This window comes from Centropristis striata, chromosome 13, assembly GCF_030273125.1.
Source record: "Centropristis striata isolate RG_2023a ecotype Rhode Island chromosome 13, C.striata_1.0, whole genome shotgun sequence".
Taxonomy (NCBI): domain Eukaryota; kingdom Metazoa; phylum Chordata; class Actinopteri; order Perciformes; family Serranidae; genus Centropristis; species Centropristis striata.
In genome coordinates this window covers 4124467-4146163 of record NC_081529.1, presented here as the reverse complement: position 1 = coordinate 4146163, position 21697 = coordinate 4124467, and the positions used below count along the sequence as shown (strand labels likewise).

Below are 21697 nucleotides of genomic sequence, written 5' to 3'. Positions count from 1 at the left end.
AACGGATTAAACAGAGCTCAGACTGTGTTATTTCCCGAGGAGCAAATAAACACAACATGGATGGTTTTGAATTCTGTGCACAATGGAGAAATTTAAGATTTATAACAAATAAAACTACTATTTTGCGTTGAATTAATAAATATTGGGGAAATATAGAAGAAAATTAGTTGTTGATGTATCTGGAATGTACCCAACAAAGTGGAATAAAGAGGCAAAATCCAAAAAATAGAAGAAGAGTCGAGTGTTAATCCAAATTTTGGTATGTATTTATGTAACGTTAAATAAAAACGCAATGTGTTGTGTGTACTGTATTGTTGAAGAGCACTTTCTAGCATTAAATATCCCTGGAACGCTGCATCTAAGACACCGTTTGTTTTTTGCCCTGCAGCTAACTGATGTGCCATTGAGCCCTCTGGTGCTCGTATCCCATTCAGAAGCTTTGTAATACAGCTTTGAACTGTAAAGAACACATCAACAATGATAAACCTCAGTCTTTTAGCTTAATTATTCATGATTCTGTGTTGAAAATGAAAAGCATTTCAACGCTTGCTGGTAACTCGCTGTCTATGGTGCCTTGGGTTAAACCTGTCAATCAGAGTCTGTTGGACAAGTACATTTGGCTTTCGGGCAAACACCAAATGTCTCAGTACACTGTAAAAAATGTCTGTAGATTTTACGGTGAAAAACTGCTAAACCATGACAGTAAAAGACCGTAAAATGATAAATGGGTTAATTCAGTTTCAGTAACAATGAAACATCGTAAATGTATATATCAGCCAAAACAGTATTTAGTATTACATTTTTTTTTTTAAATACAGTACTCCACTGTAAAATACACTGGCACCATGTTTGTCGTGCAAAAATATACTGTAATATAGATATATACAAGCCGTCATTTTAGCATTTATTTTTTGTAAAAAATACTTTTTTTCACAGTTTAATGTACTAAACACCATATCTCCAACAGAAATATACTGTAATATTTAATGGTAAAATCTGGCATTTATAAAGTGTTTCTTGTCAGTTATATGGCAGAGCAGCGTTTCTTTTGATGGAAAAACTTCTTATTTTTACGCTTAAATATGGACTAAAATGGCATCTTAAACAGGAAATAAACAGTGCTAATACAATTTTACCGTAATATTACAAAAAGTTGCACCGTATTTATAACGGTAAAGTTCTGGCAACCACAGCTGCCGTTTTTTTACGGTAAAAACAACAGGTTTATTTTTACAGTGTAGCATCTCGCCCTCCTCAGAGCACTGCAGCAAATTCTATACTGGTTATACTATACTAAATTTTCAAAATCTTGACCCATGCCTTATAATCAAATTGCCCAATTAAGACGAGAGTCTTGAAACAGTCCAATATGTTGTAATAAACGGACTAAAATACACCAAGGTGCTATTTAAAGGAACACTCCACCGTTTTTTCATATTAAAACATGTTATTCGGTCAAGTAAGACGAGTTGATACAGACCTCTTGCGTCTCAATGCGTGCACTCAATCGCCCTGGCGCGCGGCGCCACTTGGCTAGCACTTAGCTTAGCCCAGTTCATTCATTAGGATCCAAACAGATGGACAGTTAGAAGCGACTCGGCGCAGTAATATCATCACTCCTGAAAAATCTTCTCCCCTCAGGAGTGATGATATTACTGCGCCGAGTCGAAGTGCTCCCAAGTGCTATTCCGCCATACATTATAGTTATCCTTTTGATCCGCTTAGAAAAGCGCCACGTTTTATTTTGTGTCGCCATACTTGGTCGTTTAACTACTCGTGTAGCTGTATTTAAATAGGGAAAACGTGGAGGAGTTTGGTCGCTTCTAACTGTCCATCTGTTTGGGTCCTAATGAATGAACTGGGCTGAGCTAAGTGCTAGCCAAGTGGCGCCGCGTGCCAGGGCGATTGAGTGCACGCATTGAGACGCAAGAGGTCTGTATCAACTCGTCTTACTTGACCGAATAACATGTTTTAATATGAAAAAACGGTGGAGTGTTCCTTTAAGACGGGTTTCTTCTTATTCAAATGAACTGTTGTCTGGCCGACATTGAAACCAGGAGCTGAGTGAAAGGGCAATCACTCAGGTCTGTGATTGAACAATGATTGATGCTATGAGCAGTAAATCATTCCGTAGCCTGCAACACATTTTAAAATGCCCGTACAACTGCACAGTGCAACCATTAAAGTAGGTGGTGCATGAAATGAAGTTCCTAAAGGCAGAGATGGGGAACTTTTTTGGCAGATGGGCAACGTTGCCAAAGGAAGGAGTTTTACCATCATACAAAGTCCCATTAAAGGCAGGACACATATCAGCTGCACATGTTTTAACTGCATGTCACGGTCTGCTTGCTGTCAGTTATATTGTCTCTAGTTGAGTTTATGTGAGTTTGACTGATAACACATAGCAGCACTGTGATAAAAAAAAGAGATGAAGCTCAGCTCTGTTGGGGAGATAAAGAAAATAAGGGGTTTATAAATCACTGGAAACCAAGCAGAGCAAACAAAACAACAGCTTAAAATATCAAAATGACAAGGAATGTCACAGCTGGATTAGAATACTGAATAAAAAAGTGTCAACAGAATAGAAAGAGACAGCGACAAGACCAATGAAATGAGACAGGATGAAACTGGTAAACATTAAATGTCCTCCGCTGCAAACCTGGCCTCCTTAAAATGATGTTTCAGTACAACGAAACTGCATTGTCAAATATGTTTTGAGGGGAATTGATGATTTTTGTTTTTGACATATCAGTGTCAGAGTGATTTGTATGATGTCCTACGAAATGTGACATGTGACGAGTAAAACCGTACCTAAGGTTATAGAAAAAGAACAGGTTTAGGCTTAAAAAACACTGTTACAGAAATAACTTCCAACAACAACAGGACACAAACGCTGGTATCCTGGTTGAAAGACCAGGGTTCGCTTCATCCACCTCCCCTCCCATCCCCCCGATAGGCAACCTGAGTGGATTTAACATTACCCTGCTTAGTCAGTGAACTATAAGTGCCTATAAACTCCAGTGCATTACTTTTCATAAGAAATCATACAAACTATTCATCAATTCCTCAACAATCACCAAGGAGACTGTTCCTGTCCTCTGTGATATTGTAACTTAACTTCTGTCTTGCATTACAAACATAACATACTTAAAACTTGCACAATACATTGAGATTAAGAACCTCTTTTTCAAGGGAGCCCTGGCCAAGAGGCAGCAAACACTAAGTTACATATTTACATAAGACACAGACCTTAGAGAGAAACATGTGCATTTTGTGGAATTGGCCTCAATAACTCTTAGTTTGGATTTAAAAGTGCTCAAAGAAACTAAGTCAGTTAGTTTCCAGTCTTTCTGTAGCATATTCCAGCATAAGGTTCAGAGTAGACAAATGCCCTTTTACCCAACTCCGTACGAGCATAAGGGACAGAAAGCAACAACTGATCTTGTGAACGAAGATAATAAGATCCAGCATTTCTCACAGTAATTAAGGTGCAAATGTATAAAGGCAGCAGTGCCAATATTGCCTTATAAAGTAAAGTATAGCAATGACTAGCCCTTGGGGTGGCCAGAGCAGGCCATCCTACCCCAGAGTGTAATTCATAATCTTACAGTTAGTAATGAACCTCAAAGAAGCTGATAAACACTATCAATCATTCTAAGACATTGAGCAGCAGCATTCATGTACAAAAGATCTCCGTAATCCAACACAGATAAAAATGTTGCAGTGACAAGACTCTTTTTTACATAAAAAAAAACACAACTTATTTCGAAAATAAAAACCCAATTTTAGCCTCAGCTTCTTTACAAGATTTTCTATGTGTAGATCTTCAAACTTCATTAACAGAATAAATGCTTACCAAAAGCATGATCTCTTCCATAAAATGACTTTTGTTCAAATTCTCAGCATTAACCACGTGTTTAAAACTACAATTGTAATCTGGGAGAAAAACCTGGAAGACCTGGAAATCTAATTAAGAATGCACATTGATGTATGGGAACATCATTTTTAGGAGACAGGGTTGCAGCTGCCCATATGTTTCTAACAGCACGTCCTCCTGTCAAAAACGTCAATATAGGTTGTGTGTACAGGCAGCGAAAAAAAAGCTATATTTACATATTTCAATTTCGGCTGTATTGCGGCCGCCACCATCTTGCTGACGTAGTAGTGATTGACAGCCAAGTGAAGTTTAAAAGGGCAGATCCCCGCAGTTGTAGGGTGGGGTGGAGTCAAACAAGCAAGGGGCTTCCACCTGGGAGAGCGGGGGTCGTGTCCCGTGTGAAAACATCAGTAAACCTTTTTGGTAACACTTTACAATAACCATCATTTATAAATGGTAAACAGATTTTATTTATGTTTAATCACCATTTATAAACAGTTTATAGGCCATTTAGAATGGTAAATACATAATTTATTAATGTTTAACTAACTAAATCATTTATAAACGGCTAATAGATGGTATATTAATGTAAGTTTATAATTAATTTACCATACACAAACAATTAGATTATAATTAATAGTTTATTAATAGTTTTCGTTTCACTCATTATAACATTTTTAACACCATATTTAGTATGTTAGTGATTTTTGAAATGATTCATATACCTTTAAGAAATTGGTTGAAACCATTTAAAGATTAAATATGTATAGCACTTTGTAAATGGTTTATATTCGGTTTATAAACCATCTATAAACATTTCTTAGATGGTTATTGTAAAGTGTTACCACCTTTTTTTAACTTAAGTAATGATCTTTACGTAAGTTAGGTGAATCACATTTTTAAACGTAACCTATTTTTGTTTTTTATGTAACACGTTACCCTTGTAACTACTTCATTTATGGCATTTACGTACATTTATTTACGGTTTAATCTCTCTTTTATAACACTTTAACAGACGTTTTTGACCTAAACCTAACATCAGTGGTTTTACAACATAAATCCACAGAAACTGCAGTCTTTTTTTTTACAATCACAGACCTTATGTGTTTGTGTAATGTGCGCCATGATACGTTAATATGTGCCCTGAAACGCGAGACACGATACACGCCTACGTGCTGTGATTTGAGGTCCTGACACGCAACCTTTTCTGCCGTTTATGTTGGAGGACTTGTCGGTTTTTAACTTGTCTATAAACTGTCCGTCAGTAAATGTCACTTAACATCAGCACTCCCAGTTAGATTGAAAATGAAACTGAGGTTTAGATCCAACAATTCTGCTCTGTTATGTTCCGCGACATGGCTTAATACAGTTCAGATCTGTTTGCTGCCCCTCATGTGTGTGTCTGTGTGTTCTGAAGGGCTTTATGTGACATTTTGAACTTGCCAATAATCTCGTGTGCTTTGGAATCCGTGTGAGTGGACGAACGGCCTCGCTTCACACAGCGATGGATGAAAGCCACTGTAGCGGATAATAGAAGAAGAGAGGCCTGGCGAGGAGATTGATATACAGCGAGCGGGAGAGAGAGAAATGATAGTGGCCTTTCACCCGATAGTAATAGGCTGCATCAACATCATTATGGGCAATATTTCATCTGTGTGTGTGTGTTTGCTTCTAGATCACCAACATGGAGGATGATCCTAACTGGTACACAGCTGAGCTGCACAACAGAAAAGGCTTTGTGCCAAAAAACTACATCAACCTGCGGCCACACGCGTAAGTACACACACATACACACACATTCATGTCTTCAAAGCAGATGAATACATTTCACACGTCCACCACTGGTCTATCTAAACAGCTCATCAGTGAGTGTGTGCCACTCGAGGCGTTTTCTGCTCTGCTTTGGACATCTGCACTCCGGCATAAGGCAGCCTACCCAAAGGGACACACTCACTCGCTGCCTTACGTAATCACACATGATACAGCCATGTGTGTGTGTTCGTGTGTGTGTGTGTTTACAGTGAAGCTGCTGGTACTCGCTGTATCTCCATCAGATGGTCATACACCAGCTGGGCTCTACTTTTTTGCTGTGACAAACACTTAACTGGCAACACAGCTATCGCGGCGGCTGTGGCTCGTTAACCCTTGTGTGGTGTTTGGGTCTGTGGGACCCGTTTTCATTTTCTATTAAAAGAAAAATGATACAATTAATTAATTTTTCAAACTGAGACTCACTGACTTTGGCTCATTTTCTGTGAAGAACATATATCAGAATACATATTTAATGACCACACACCATACACCCCCCCCTACACATTTCTATTACATATAAGATGTCCGGGTCCACTGGACCCGGGGCTAATAGAAGTGTGGAAATTGATGTTCAGTCTGTCTTGACTGATATGTTTACTCTGTGTTCATGTGTTCAGCTTGTGTTGTGCATCATCTGTTCAGTATTTTAACATAAAAGTATTTGATTGTGAGGCATTAAAAGCCACAAAATGCAACGGGTCCATCAGACCCACAAACACTGGCTGAGTAACAACAATATGAACATTACACAAATAATAAGTTATAAATGTGACCTAACAAAGGTAAAGGGCAAATATTAACCATATATATTGTTTATACTGCTTGTAATTGGGATAAGGTAAACATCTGTTCAGTATTTTAACATAAAAGTGTTTGATTGTGAGGCATTAAAAGCCACAAAATGCAACGGGTCCATCAGACCCACAAACACTGGCTGAGTAACAACAATATGAACATCACACAAGGGTTAATGAACAGCGATGCGCGGTCCGGTTGGTGTTTGTGCACAGCGTAAGGAGATGTGTGTGTCTCTGAGTGTGTTTTTCTCCTCCACATTGCTTCACAGAGCCAGAATTCTGACCCCGTGACCTAAACCAAAGAGTCCCGTAATGTGCTCTCCCCTCGTTTGCGCCATCAATCTGACTGCGGAGCACACGCTCATGAAAGCAGAACGTCATTTATGCAAACGTTGCATCCAAACAAACTGCTCTACTAAGCAAGACTAATGAGCAAAAAACAGCATGAAAAATGGCACTATTACTTACGCTCAGCGGATGACAGCTGAAATCCAGCATTTTGGGAGTCGTTTCGCGTGCATATTTAGCAGCGTGTTTAAAAATAACTTCACAAATGTGCTAATTTTACTTTTTTTCCCTGTCCACCTCTCTTTTATCTGTCTGTCAGCAGAGACAGTACTGTTGTGAAAGGCTTTTCTTTTAAGCCTCACAATTTCTACTGAAAACACAACAAAAAAAGTTATGACATACCTTTACATATTATTTAATCATGGATGAAAAACTAAACGGGCCTATGGGGCACAGGCCCCAGGGACCAAAGAGGCCACAGGTACTGACTCACCTAATGTTGCTGAAAATAACACAAAACAATCAATAAGAGACAATAATTGACCACAGATATACACAAAATGACTACAAAGATGCAAAACGACCATAAAGAGACACTAAGTAACTACAAAATAGACACAAAAAACGTACACATAATGATTTCAAAGAAGTGTAAAAGAAAAAGATGCAAAAGGACTATAAAAACACAATCACCACAAAGTTACTAGAAAGAGACACATAATGACTAAAATAGATGAAAAATCACCACAAAAAAAGATATGAAAGACTAAAAAAAGATTTAAAAAAACTCACAGAGATGCAAAACATCAACAAAAAAGACCACACAAGGTACTAAAACACTTAAAATTGTTGTTAAATTACCACATCGTGGCTACAAAGAGACACAAAGTAGACTTCTTGAGACTCAAAGAGTATCTTTCTGTTCCCAGGGGCCCATTGGGCCATAATCTGTCCGTGAACTTAATGTGTGCAAAATTGCAATTATACCTCAGAATAACACAGTTCACACGCAAAAACTGTAAAAAATCAACGACTAGTTTCTTTCTTTCTAACTTGAATTCTGTTATCTTTCTTGGTTACAGCTGGTTTGCTGGTCGTATTTCTCGAGGTGTGGCAGAAAGTCGACTCAGACACAGGGAGTGTGGGGCTTTTCTGGTTCGAGAGAGCGAGAGCGCCCCCGGAGAGTTCTCCATGTCCGTCAGGTAGGAGCTGAAGGATCAATCAAGGCTTCATATTTTGCACATTCCTTCACTGTTATTGCCTTAGGTTGATTTCTACACACCGACACCAACACGACAAATATATATATTTTTTTTATTATTATTCATGCATCCTCTTATTACTGCATCAGCCCTGTTTCTCCGAACCTGGTCTCACAGAAACCTGTGAAATAGCCACGGATTTCGCTTAACTCAAAATCCGTGGAATAGCCACGGAATCGCTCAAATTTCCGTGAAACTGACACGGATTTCGCTACAATGCAAGTTAAAGACAGTCATATCCCGTGGCTATCCCATTGATATTTTTCACGTGTCACGTGACTTTCAAGGTCCCGGCGGTCAGAACAAAAAACATGGCGGACAGTTCTCTCATTTTTAGTGAAAAATCAATATTTTGACTTAGTTTCTGCATAAAAATGGATTTTGATCACATTTCTAGCGAGAAATATATGTTTTATTTTCTAAATATTCACTCAGTGAATGTACATAATCACTTTGTATGTTGGAATAGCCACGGGATATGACTGTCATTAACTTGCATTGTAGCGAAATCTGTGTCAGTTTCACGGAAATTTGAGTGATTCCGTGGCTATTCCACAGATTTTGAGTTAAGCGAAATCCGTGGCTATTTCACGGATTTCTGTGAGACCATGTTGCTTTCTCCACAGGGATCATTAAAGTTTCATTCAATCTCTCCTAATTCAATCTAATTCAATTAGCAGATCTATGCAAACATATACTCTATGCACAAATGCACAAATGCAGGCTTCATGTCTCGTTGTTTGATCGATAAAAACATTTGAGTGTGTGCATGTAGACTTTATGTTGGTGGCAGGGGATCAGAGGAGCAGGCAGAGGGGGATAAGGTGTGGGGAGGAGGGTAAGAGGATCTGCAACCCCTCTGGCCTGATGTGAGCTAATCCTGTCTGGCACACCGCGGCATCTGGAGCTGCTGATGGGGCCGATCGGTTGTCTTGTCGGGGGGGATGACGGTCAGGGATGCAGCTGAGGCTTGGTGTTGTGCTCCTGGGGGCTCTGTGGATATTGGAGGTGGAGGATGTGTGTGTGTGTGTGTGTGGTGGAGGGGACTCTGGACTCTGAAATTTTGGAAGTAAGGGTTGGCTCTTCTCTGTGCTGCCGGGGCTTTAAGAAGAACTGGCTCAAGTCTGGGGTTAAGAGTTTGATTTGTGGGTTGTTTTGGGTCTGATGTCTCTCTCCCAGTGGATTTAGGACAGGAGTTTGGAAGCATTAAGGCAGGAAAGGAAAGGAAGTTGTCTGCATTAAGGGAATCGAAAGGGAAAATTAGAAGGAAGGAAGAGCAGGGAGGTGCTGTGTGTCAAACAGGTTTGCCAAAACGGGACAGAGAGGATTTTGATGCTACTTGTTTTTTTTGGCTGCTTATTGATGCCTCTCTGGCTGTTGTTGCTGGATGGTGCAGCAGCTTGAAAATTGGGTCAGGTGTTTGTGTGAGTGTGTGTGGTCCTTGTGTGCTGACAGCTCCCCTGTCAGAGGAGACGCCCTGACAGCAGTAACTGTGGAAACTTCAGCCCGACTCAGCTCGACCCAGCTCGGCTCAGCTTGGTCCGGCTTTGACGTCAATCCGCGGAAATCGGATCCACTTCCACTGCCTCAGAGGGAGCCAAAAGGGACTTTGTTCCTTAAGTCAGAAACCATGCAACACTGTAAATCTGTTGTAGGGTTCAAATATAAATTTGTGTTGCCTGATATCAGACAGAATTGTCAACTTGTTACACTCTGCCTCCACTCTAACTGATTTCCATGGGGAGGGGGATTACATTTCCACCAGTGACTAAAGACCAACGTATCTGCCTGAATCTAACATCATTTCAAGGCAACACTGATGCAATGCCATGCAGGCTCATTCACTATTCAAAGTCATACCAATGAAATGTGATGGACTATAGTTTTCAGACAACCCATGTAATCGTGAGCCAGGATATTGACATTTGTTATTATGATAGGGAACAAAGGAGGACATAAGATGTACTATAAAGAACGAGAAAGTCTGTTAACCCATTGAAGCCTGGAAAGCGGATACGTCGTTTTGTGTATTTGTATAAGCTCTCAAATACTTTTTGAATTTAATTTCTATCTGCTACAGAGGCTGAAAAATCTATTATTTAGTAGAAGCGTTGACACTTCTGTTGAATTTCCAGAAAAACTTCAGGTTTTTGGGGCTTATTTTAAAATTGCCCAGAGGTTTTACAGGCGTTTTAGGCCTCAATGGGTTAAGGGCACATACTGTAGGAGCTGGGAACACAAGAACAGCAGTTGAAACAGCAGTCCGGTGTTGAGTCAAAAAGTCAACATTGTCTTTTAAATGAACTTGTTAATAAACTTCTACATCATGTTCTACATCAACTATGTAACTAGTTATGAATCGAAGTAGTTATTTTAAACCAAACCCTGATCTTTTTCCTAACCTTAACAAAGTTTCAAGTTAACCATGCCTTTAAAAGTTGTCGAGGGCATCAATTAATTATGTTGGTCTTTTCCGATTTCTATTGCATGTCTTTCCATCCTGGGAGAAAGATTCCTCCTCAGTTGTCTCTAGGGGTGTGACGATACTCTCAGCTCACGAGACAAGACGAGATTTTAAGAAAACTACAATGACATAATATATGACTGGACCAACAGACTTTTATTTAACCGAGTTGCACGTGCATTTTGAAATGTTTTATTATAACTCTTTACATGCATGATGTAGGCATGAGCTTTTAATAAACTTCTTCTTCCACAAATTGAAACTAAAACTAAAATTTATGAAAATTTAAATAAATAAAATTAAATATTTCTTTCTTTTTTCAAGTGCAAACAATATGAGCCAAACGTGTTTCCCTTAGGGGGAAAAGTGGCCACCGGGAATCCCAGGCCACGCCCCCTCAAATGTCCCCTCACTCTGCGTGTCTCCACTACAAAAAGGCCCCCAGAGGGATTTACGAGACTCCGGAGGTTTTTGATTGTCATGTAATCATATAAGCACAGATTAAACACGGGAGAAGCAACTGTGGCCACTGTGCACAAAAAAGCAGCATGGCTAATTATGCACAGCATCTCTGCTGATCATAAACCCAGCTGGGAGAGACTGCTGCACTTTGCCGCTTTGCTTCGTTCTTACTCTTCTTATGAGCCGCCGGCCCCTGCGACGTCATTATGGCTGCTTGCTGCTTCCCCTCCTTCTCCTCCTCTTTTAATTTTCCTTTTAGTGTCCCAACAGGTCACAAATAGAAGTTTGGATAGCTCACAAATCTTGCAAGACAGATTTTTTAACGCAACGAGAAATATCTAAATCTAAATATAATATCTAAATAAGTTTAATCTCGTGGCATGAGATCTCGTCACACCCCTAGTTGTCTCCATTTCAAAGAGTTTCTTTTGGGAAAGTTTTTCCTTATTCAAAGCGGGGGCCAAAGGGCAGAGCGTGTCGTATGCTGTAGGCCTACAGATTGTCAAACCCGCTGAGGCAAATTTGTGATTTGAATCAGTAAGATTGACTTGACTTGACTTTGATCACCTTCGTCTATCTTGGAAGTACTTCATGGGGTTTAAGGTCTTTTTGTAAGGCTGTTAGTACCGGCTGTCACTATTACATGTTGTGGTGATGAATAGTTCTATTACTACAAAAGTATTTGTCATAAACATTCACGTCATTGCCTCTTTAGTGTTAATTTGTTCTGGTATTGCATTTCTCAGGCTTCATTTCCAGCTAAATAAAATGTAATGAGCCATCAGAAAGCTGTTAATGGGCTATCGAACACAGCAGCCTTGTTTACCAATCCAATCCTATCCAATTATGAAAAATGCACACTGGGGACCAGGCCGCAGCAAGGATTTTTAGAAATAGTAAGGTCAAGGTGACGATGCAATTTTCAGATAATCGGGTAATTAAGAGGTTTTAAAAGCTTTATAATGCCCAAAGAAGTTGGCTCTTTTTCTCAAGCCGTGAATAAACACTTAATCCTTGACTTTAACCAAACACGTCTGAAGATACTGGGTTTTGGATCAAATTAAATTAATCTTATCATTATTCATGTATCTATTTGTAGATCTTAATATAGTAAGTGTCAAAAAATATGTAAAAATATATATATATATATATATTGACCAATGTAGATTTTAAACTTACTGCAGGTGTCAGAAAAAAACAACAAGAACTAAATCTCAGAGACAGCAACAGTGATTCTGGCCTTTAAGGTAATCAATCTTTTAATATGTATTAAATTATAGATGTAAAGTCCACAGACAGGGTAGAGGGGGTCTTGTTTAAGTATAGTTTTCGTTCAGAATACTTTTTTTGAAAGGTGGTTATGAAGGAATATGTGGCTGGGGACCAGCTTCAGACTATGCCAGTGAAACTGTCCCAATGGGTTATTTAGTAGCTTATTTTTGGAAAGTGGAGCAAAGTGATGCCAACCTAGACTTTTACAGAGAAAGATGAGGAATCCATTTTGCTTAGCTGGGCTTTCACAGTTCTCTTTGACTCAGCAGCAGATTCACCCAAAGGATGTTTTTTTTGAGTCTCCCACATTGCTGTAATATAGATCTAGTTTGAAAAAGAAAAAAATGTGTGAAGAAGAAGAGTTGTGGTACATCAACATTTTTTTGTTGGTGGGGTATGTTTTCAGACTGACAAGGGACATAACTTTCACTTTTTCTCAAATGGAAAATTTCACTTCCTTGTTCCACTCTGCAACAATCACTATCAATATCAGCCTTCCACCTACATGTATAACTCACCGCTGAATGTAAAAACAGTTGTGCACTGTCTCTGTGATTCATCAAAAGACACTCTAGGAAATCAGTAAGTGAGGCAGAAGGTGTGCACATGGATACAAGAGAGAATTATAATAATCATGACACAATATCTGAAGCAAAAACTTTAATTATTTAAGCTGTGTGGTCATTTTGTCTATCTGGGGCGTGTCGTGGGCTAGATTTTTTTCCCATGAAATGAATCAAAATGTTTTTTTATTTTCTTTCAGTCAAACTGTAAGAGCAGACGTCACTTTCGTTTTGATTTCTGGACATCTTGCCGACTGATAGAGCTCAAGGTTGTTTCACCGCAGCTTATTCCTCTGTGTGCCTCTGACACACAGGATGGTCAGCCCACGCGTGCACACACACATTGTTTTTTTCCCCCCGTGGTCTTTTTTTCGTATTCGCTATCACGCTCTGGTTTGTCTGAACCAAATGTCTGTCAACAACTTTGTGAGTCTGACGGCTTGAGCTCTGTGATTAAAACAAAAGTAACTTTTGCAGGCACATTTGAAAAGTCGGCTGTTTTCTTGGCCTTATATCCTCTTTAAGCCACATTTCAGACACAGTAAAAACCCTCCAGAAGCATCTCCTACTCTGAAAACTGGGAGCTCTGTTGCTTGCACTGCCATTTGTCTGTTGTTGTCGCATTTCAGTGTGGATGCCACCATTTTTGACATGGCCTCAGATATCACTGACTCATGCCTCCAGTGACTGATGGCTCATACAGTAAAGTGCTGAATCGGGCCGTTCATTCAGCTTCCTTGTCATCAGTCATCATTAGCCTCTTAACAGGGTCGTTATTTCAAAGAGGAACCATAAAGGGAAATGACCCTTAAGGCTGTGCTTGTTTTACAGCCACATAATCTTCTTTGAGCTTCAAGTACAACGCTGCAGGTTCAGCGTTCCATGAATGTCATAACCTCAGACGAAAGTAAAGTTGAGTTTTTTTTGGGATAAATGAATGCATTAGTCCGGTTGACAGCCCCTAGACCCCCATTGTGAAAATGGGAAAAGTTGAGTACACCAAAGTTTTATGATGGAAATATACAGTATGGGTTCCCAGCATGCAGAAACTGCAGGATGCTAATTTGTATATGTTGGGCAATTTGTGCAATTGAGCTAATTAGCATAATCATCTACTATATTGGTCATATTATGGAGCTGCTTGGCCAAATGATACAATGTTAGTATGTTTTTGGGGGTTACTTGGGATGCTGAATCCATTTGCGACATTTAAACATTTGAAATGGGCATTTTAAAACAATTTGTTATTGATCTGGGCAGATTTAAATTAAATTCCAAATTAATTTTGATGTAATTTACATACCTATACATTGCACTTTCAAGAGAGTTAAAGTACATCAGTGTAAATGTTGAGACATTACATTTGCTCAAATATCTTTGTCTTTATTTGTCATTTTTTGCTGCAAAACAGTGTCATAGACCTTTGATTGTTGCTTCCCAGAATGGGAACGATATCTAAAAAAATAAACGACGTTAGCATCCCCATGTTGATTAATGTGATTGCTAACATTCCACAGATTTAGATTAGCTGACAACTATTTATCATCTGAAAATCAGTCTGGATGTGATCCCCAACGATATCGTTCTTTATTGTTGTAACTGAGCTCTCAACGTTCATCACGTGAATTTGAGGGAGGGGCTTGAGTTATATTCAAGTGCTGGTATAATCATTCAACATTAACTGTTATTGCAGCTCTTACATGCATCGATACATTAGTCTCGTAACAAGTACATTTAAATCACACAAAGGTGATTTAATCAGTTCAAAAATGAAATGTCTGTTTGAGCCCTGCGATGGCAAGGAGGACGACTTCAAAAAATGAGAACTGGGACCAGACATGTCTAGAGGAAAACCGAAAAAGACAGTTTTCTAACGGATCGTGTTTTTTTTTTTTTTTACTACAGACATGAAACTTGTATCAAGGTGTTCAGTAGAGACTTTTCTGTCTGATCATAGGTCTATTATTCAAAATAAAAGCTCCACAGTCACTATATTTTAGTAGTTTAGCATGCTAAAAGCCTGAGACGAAACTGTCAGGTAGTTAGATATAGTGACTATCCCATATGGTCTAGCGGTTAGGATCCCTGGTTTTCACCCAGGTGGCCCGGGTTCGACTCCCGGTATGGGAATCACCCCTTTTGGGCAGTCCGTGGCCTAGAGGTTAGGAATCGGAGGGTTGCCGGTTCAGTTAAAAGTTAAAATACTGAAGTGCCCTTGAGCGAGGCACCTAGCTCCCCGGGCGCACAGATATGTGCTGCCCACTGCTCCTCAGCATGGTGTGTTCACTGGTGTGTTCAAAAAGGACGGCTTAAATGCAGAGTTTGAATTTCCCCATTGTGGCACTAATAAGTTAATCTTAATATCTCATTAGCTTAATAAAATAAAACCATGAGTTCACAGTGTCTGAACAGGAAATGCAGGAGAAGGTTGTTTTTTTTTTCAAAATGAAAGCCCCACAAATTTTATGCGGAGAAAATTTGGGAAATAACTGCATGAGAGAGGAAAGAAGTAAGCTAAGCTAACTGGCTGTAGTTTTAATAATAATAATAATAATAATAATAATAATAATACATACAATTTTTATAGCGCGTTTAAAGGTACTCAAAGTTGCTTAACATAACAGGAATTTGACTTACACAAACACAAAATGCAGAAGAAAACAGAACTAAACAGAGATGAGAGATAAGAGTTGAGGTCTTATAAGCTATTTTGAAAAGGTGGGGTTTGAGTTGGTGTTAGAAGGTGTGAAGTGAGTCTGAATTGCGGATGTGAGTAGGGAGGGAGTTCCAGAGGGTTGGGGCAGCAGTGGAGAAGGCTCTGTCGCCAACGTTTTGTACATCAGTGGTATCAATCTTCTCCTCGAAAAGGGCAAATGCACTGAAAGGGTTAAATGATGCAGCTAATTTGACATGTGTCAGCTCATGCTCCTATGGCACACTGCAGGCATCAGATCTGAAATGCCACCACCACAGAATGAGCAATATTTTTTTGAAAAATATGGTAACATTTTTGTATATTAGACATGCCCATTAAAAGGCAAGCATTGGGCCAATAAAATATTCCAAAACCACAGCTCTTTTACATTACATTACATGTCATTTGACACTTTTGTCCAAAGTGACTTACCACAGAAATCAAGAACCAACTGTAATCGAAATAAATTAGGCGACCATGACTTAACCGAGGTATTGTTGGAAGAGGTGGGTCTTCAGCCAGCGGCGGAAGATGTTCAGGCTGTCTGAGGTCCTGATGTCGGTAGGGAGCTCGTTCCGCCATTTGGGTGCCAGAGGTTTTGAGGCGAGTTGATCCACACAGGGTGGGAGTCGCCAGCTGTTAACCAGGGGTGTAGGGTTTGACAAGATCCTGTATGTAAGCAGGGCATGAGCCATTAGCAGCGGAGTACGCCAGAGCTAGAGTCTTGAAGCGTATCTGCGCAGCCACTGGTAACCAGTGGAGGGACCGGAGGAGTGGTGTTGTGTGTGAAAATTTGGGAAGATTGAAGAATAATCGAGCAGCTGCATTCTGGTACATTTTGGGCCATTTAACCCATAAGAACCCAGACCCATTAATCCTTAAAGTAAAATTATGGGGGATATACCACAGACCAAGTGAACCACATAGAACACATTTATGATGTTTTAATTATTTTTTTTAAATCTACCCCTAAATGTCAAAGATCTGTGATATGACATATATGTTAGATTGGGCGTTTATGGAAGTTATGTTTATGATATTTCTTATTTTAAAATAAATAAACTAGACACCTTTTCTGCTCACAGAAACACAAATTTGCCTTTTTCTTTGCATCTCCACAACATATATCGAAATTGTGACAGGATAGGATAGGATTATTTTTTGTTTATATTTGGTCAAATGTATGATTAGAATAAGAATTGTTAAATGGGTTTAAACTTAGCCTAGTAACAAAAAAAAGCTTTTTGAAATTAGCTACTTTTCCACATTTCTGTTTCCAGTCACACACATATTTTGGAGAAGTCACTTCTTGTCACAGTCACACAGTGACACAGTCTTGCTAAGGGATTTAATGAGTTAAAGTGAAGCATAAAGCTGAATATGGGAGATTCTAGAAGATTTAAAGTGTTACACGCGTGTCAACATGGGTTCTTATGGGTTAAAGTCGAATTCTGGTGCGGTTGAATCCTTTTTGCGGTCTGTTTGGTCGCTTGCGAATGCTCCAATCGTACTCTACTGCGGACCAAAACAACCGGTCCGAGACCACTTGAGAGAGGGGATCTCTGTCTGTTTGCAAACTAACCCTAGTGCGGCTGGATTGCACTGTGAACCCAATACGACCCGATTACAGGAAATGGACCAAAACGCAGCAGATTGTGGGCGACCTGCGCGGGCATTTTGTGAGGTGTACACAGAGCGACAGGTGCAACAAGGCTGGAAGAGGACTGACTTTGCTTGACATCTGGGTCGAAGAACAGAAACAGGAGCTCCTGAATAAAGTCCACAAAAAAATATGTTTATAAACTCATTCGAGATCAACTGAAGGAGAAAGTTTTAAAATAGCGTATCAGATAGTTCCAGTGCTTCTCAGAAAGGCTGCCGAAGGGTTTGGAAATATGCCCATTGGCATTTTTGCCAAAATTTGCTCTGACCATAGAAAACGTATTATACCTTTTATTTTATTTTATCACTGCTACGTAAGTGGACTCCTTTTTCTCAATTGTCCAGGCTTTCACAGCTTGCACCACAGCTCAATGGCACCAATTGAATACCACAGTTCAGTGACCAAAACACAATTGAGAGAGACTTGAGAGAGACAGAGACATAAATACAGAGAGAAACAGAGGGAAGAGAGGAGAATATAAAGAGAGATGAGGAGAGACAGAGGGAAAGAGCAAGCAGCAGCTGCAGATAAAACAGACAGGAGAAGAAAGAGCTTATGGCGGGTGGATTGGGGGTGCATGATTTAACTTTTTTATTTTTCTGTTTTCTCATATTGACAGTGGAGCTGAAATAAGACCAGTCAGTCCTCTGGGAAATAAACCCCCCAGAGGGTCTCCTCCTTTTTTCTCCATCTGTTTTTTTTTTATATATATATAAAAATGATTTCACTTTATTCTATCCTTACTCTATCCTAGCCGTTTCTGTCCCTCTCTTCTCTGATCTACTGATGTAATAGCACGTAAAAAAGTGTTGTAAAAGACAAACAAAAGAAGCAACTGTTTCATAAAATCATAAATGCATGATTTTGTTCAACCTTATAGGATCTTCATATCACAGACTGAAGTTAACTTAACACAGTAAATGCAACAAAATTAAAGGAATAGTTTCACATTTCAATGAAGATGCTTTTTCCCCATCTTGCAGTGTCAGATGAGCAGTATGATTCCACTTTAATCTCTGTTTGATAATTTATACAGCTAGCAGCAGGTTAGCTTAGCTTCACACAGAAACTGTAAACGGGGTAAACAACTAGCCTGGCTCCCTCAGAGACAGTAAGATCCACTTCCTTTAGCACCTGATAAGTAAAAATGAGGTTACGTGGCTTTTTTATTTCTGTATTTCACTTCCCTTTTTGTGCTTATAAACCGAAAGAAAAAACCCTTGCTGGTGAAGGATATTGTTATTTTTGTACTAAGCTAACAGTCTGCTGTCTGTCGCTTCATATTTACTGTGCAAATATGAGTGGTATTGTATTCATCTTAACAAACTGTCTACAAAAAAGCATATTTCCCAAAATGTCCAAGTTTTGCTTTAAGACTAAAAAAGATTGCCCTCCCCTCAAAACAACCCCAAGTCATTTGTACAAACAACTCAATACGACCCTTATTAACGTTTATTGTAAGGCAGCGACCTCTCGTGCCCATAGTTATTGTGATAAAGAGCAACAAAGTCCGTGTATGGAGGAGGTACGAGTGGATGGATGGGTTAAACAAACATACTTTGACCCAGGACAACACCTCTGATCTTTTCCTGAGCCTAACAAAGCAGTTTTGTTGCCTGAACCTAACCAAACCACAACTGTTTCACAACATTAATGTCTTAAACTACAACCATTATGCTTAGTTATGTGGACATGTTGATATTTTGCCACTGGTGGTGCCCTAAGTTAGTAGGATTAGAGAATAACAACAACAAAAACTATGTGGTCATATGGGTTGGAGGACTTCATGCTTAAAAAATGTGGAAGCAGTTTTCACCAGTTTTGCATCGTAATAAATCTAAAATATTGAAATGTTGCATTGCTAACTAGTGTACCCAAATCACTTCAGGCTAGTTTGGCAACTCAGAACTTGGAAAGTCAGCTTGACAACATAAGTACGGTAGAAAATGTTAATACTGTAACTTTTAACAAGACCAAAGGGCTTCAAGTCATAGTACTTATTTTCTTCACTTAAGTAATTTACCTGTGTAGCTTAAGACTAGCCTAAGGGTGTGTCAGGCTAAGATGACTGAACTAGAAAAGCTCTGGCTCTGTTGAGATTGAACTAAGCCCCATTGGATGAGTTGTTTCCTTATAGCATCTCTGGCTCTGAGAAACTATTATACAATTACTCAAATCTATATTTATTACAATAATCCCTTTATTGGCAGTTGCTGATATAGGCCCCACCTCCTGAAATGTATCTCAACCAATGACAGCAGCTCTTGTCTGAACTCAATTATTTCAGTTTGTCCTAGTTTTCACACTTGCATAAATAAATTCATGGTTTAAATTCACAGCATAAGGAGCTGAAAGTGGAAGGTTATCTTTCCAAAAGCACAAACTAAAAAAATCTGCTCTTAAATGTACAATCACAACTCAGTGGTTACCGAAAGTAAAACATGTCTACATGATGGAATATATGACTGCCCAATCACAGCTAAAAGTACCTGTTTTTATGAGAAGGTGGGCCCCAGTTACAGACTATATTGCTTATACACTCTTATACACTATTATTATCTAAATTAGCCCTTTTTATTTATTTATTTTTTTTTTTTTTGGAATACAGAACCAGATAAAATATGTGTAATACCCTTTACAGTGCCATTTGTGTGACAGATGAAACCCAATCTCAAGATGTTTTGATTTGTTTTCCTTTGTTATAAATTGTCTGTAAATGTGCATAAAGGCAATAAAGTAAAAAAAAAAAAAAATGTACAATCACTTAGATAGGTGGTTGTTTTATTTATGATAACTGACTTGAGAAGAGACTCTTTCTCCCTCTCTCCAGCCCGTATCATCTCTGTCTGAAAGGTTCCTTATTGAACCATCAACACACTTTGGACTAAATTGCCTCCACCAAACATCTTTTATCACTCTTCTCCTCATTGGCTCCATCTCAGCACGCTCACACACTTCCTCCCTCTCTCCTCATCCATCTAGCCAAACAGGTGACGGCGAATATTTATCGATGCTGCAGGAGGAGCTGAACCTTTCACTCGATGACACGCTCGCTTGACACACTTTTCAAAATCACACACCTGCACACAGTCACGGGCACCATGATACACGGGATAATGGGCAGCCAGTCGCACACACCACACTCAAATAAAGCAAACTGGGTGTCTGTTACCTTCTCCTTAGTCTAACATGTAGCTTCTACCTAATAAAATTATGTTTTGTGGTTGAACAGTTTTAAAACATGTAGTTTTAGCATAAAATGCAACACTTTAAAATTTACTAGAATACTTTCTGTTAAAACAACCTAATTAAATTGCTGAATATAATACTCTGTCTAAAGATTCTTTATTTTCCGAATAATTACTATTATGTTCATTTTCATATGATAAAGGTAATCTTTTAGGCTAAACCACTTCAACCTAACTTTGATTTATTGGCTCAGCACAATTAATTCATGTCCTGCACTATTTTAAAAAGTAGTTGTAACAACCCTATTAAATAAAGTAACTCTTAATAATGTCATACACGTTTAAATGGCCCAAGAAAATTATGTTAGTATGTTACAATTACCCTTACAAATCTAGTTGTACTGACCCCAATACATCATGCTGACCCAACATATTTAGATTTTGTTCACTCAACAAAATTGTTTCTCGCTAAATTAAAGCATTTAATTTAGGTGGAAATTATTTCCATAATTTTATTTTGTTCTGGGAACAAGTTATTTTTTTGAGTGCAACAGACCCTCACGAGAGCTCTGACGTAATCGGTGATTTGCAGCGAGCACATGGCCTGACACACACTCCTCGATAACTCCTTGACACGACCATCAGTTAGCGACGCACACACACAGTCACGGAGTTAAATTGACAGCTGGAGGTGTCAGCGCGGCTGTGTGAAGTATTCCAGACATCTGCAGCGGTTTAGAAACTGAACAGCAGATTAGAGAAGGGGGGTTGGCAGGATGAGAGACAGAGCGAGAACAGGGAAGTGAAGACTAGGTTGATGGAGAGAAAGTCGAGAGGAAGATGGACGGATGACCTTCACGCATCTTGAATTGTGCTGGTGCAGAGTAAAAGTTTTATAAATAACTTCTCTCCTCATCTACGGCGTATCGCTCTCAGTGCGTTCTATCGCTACATCTATTTCATTTTCTCTCTTTCAATCTTCCTCATTCTCGTTTAATCTCTCTCTCACCCGCTTCCTTTTAGTTGGAAAAAGAAAATAATCTCTCTATCGCTGTGGGCCTTAATTACACTGGATCAGGGAGATGAGAGGGCACTTGGAGAGTGTGCTCCGTGTGTGTGTGTGTGTGTGTGTGTGTGTGTGTGTGTGTGTGTGTGATCAAGTTGAGACAGATGCTGTCTGTGTTATGCACACTGGTTCTCTGATGTCTCTGGGTAATAATTAATAAAAACGTCTACATGACATCACCTCACACTGATAGAGCTGCAACATTACATCTGTTTTCTCATCCTCCTTTTCCTTCCTTTTCTCTAAAGTGTTCTTTTTTTAAACTTTTATAACGCTCTGCTGGTAACT

The 21697-nt window shown here is 39.2% G+C and overlaps 1 protein-coding gene and 1 non-coding gene across 2 annotated transcripts in view; both read left to right on the top strand.

Annotated features, from left to right (window-relative positions):
• grapa (GRB2 related adaptor protein a) overlaps nt 1–21697 on the top strand; it is a 52681-nt gene that overhangs the window by 4898 nt on the left and 26086 nt on the right. The window contains exons 2-3 of the mRNA XM_059347491.1: nt 5553–5650; nt 7857–7976. Coding sequence (XP_059203474.1) covers nt 5553–5650; nt 7857–7976 — 218 coding nt within the window. The remainder of the gene's footprint in view (nt 1–5552; nt 5651–7856; nt 7977–21697) is intronic.
• Nucleotides 14856–14927, top strand: trnae-uuc (transfer RNA glutamic acid (anticodon UUC)). The gene has a single exon. It is a non-coding gene; the product is annotated as a tRNA-Glu (tRNA).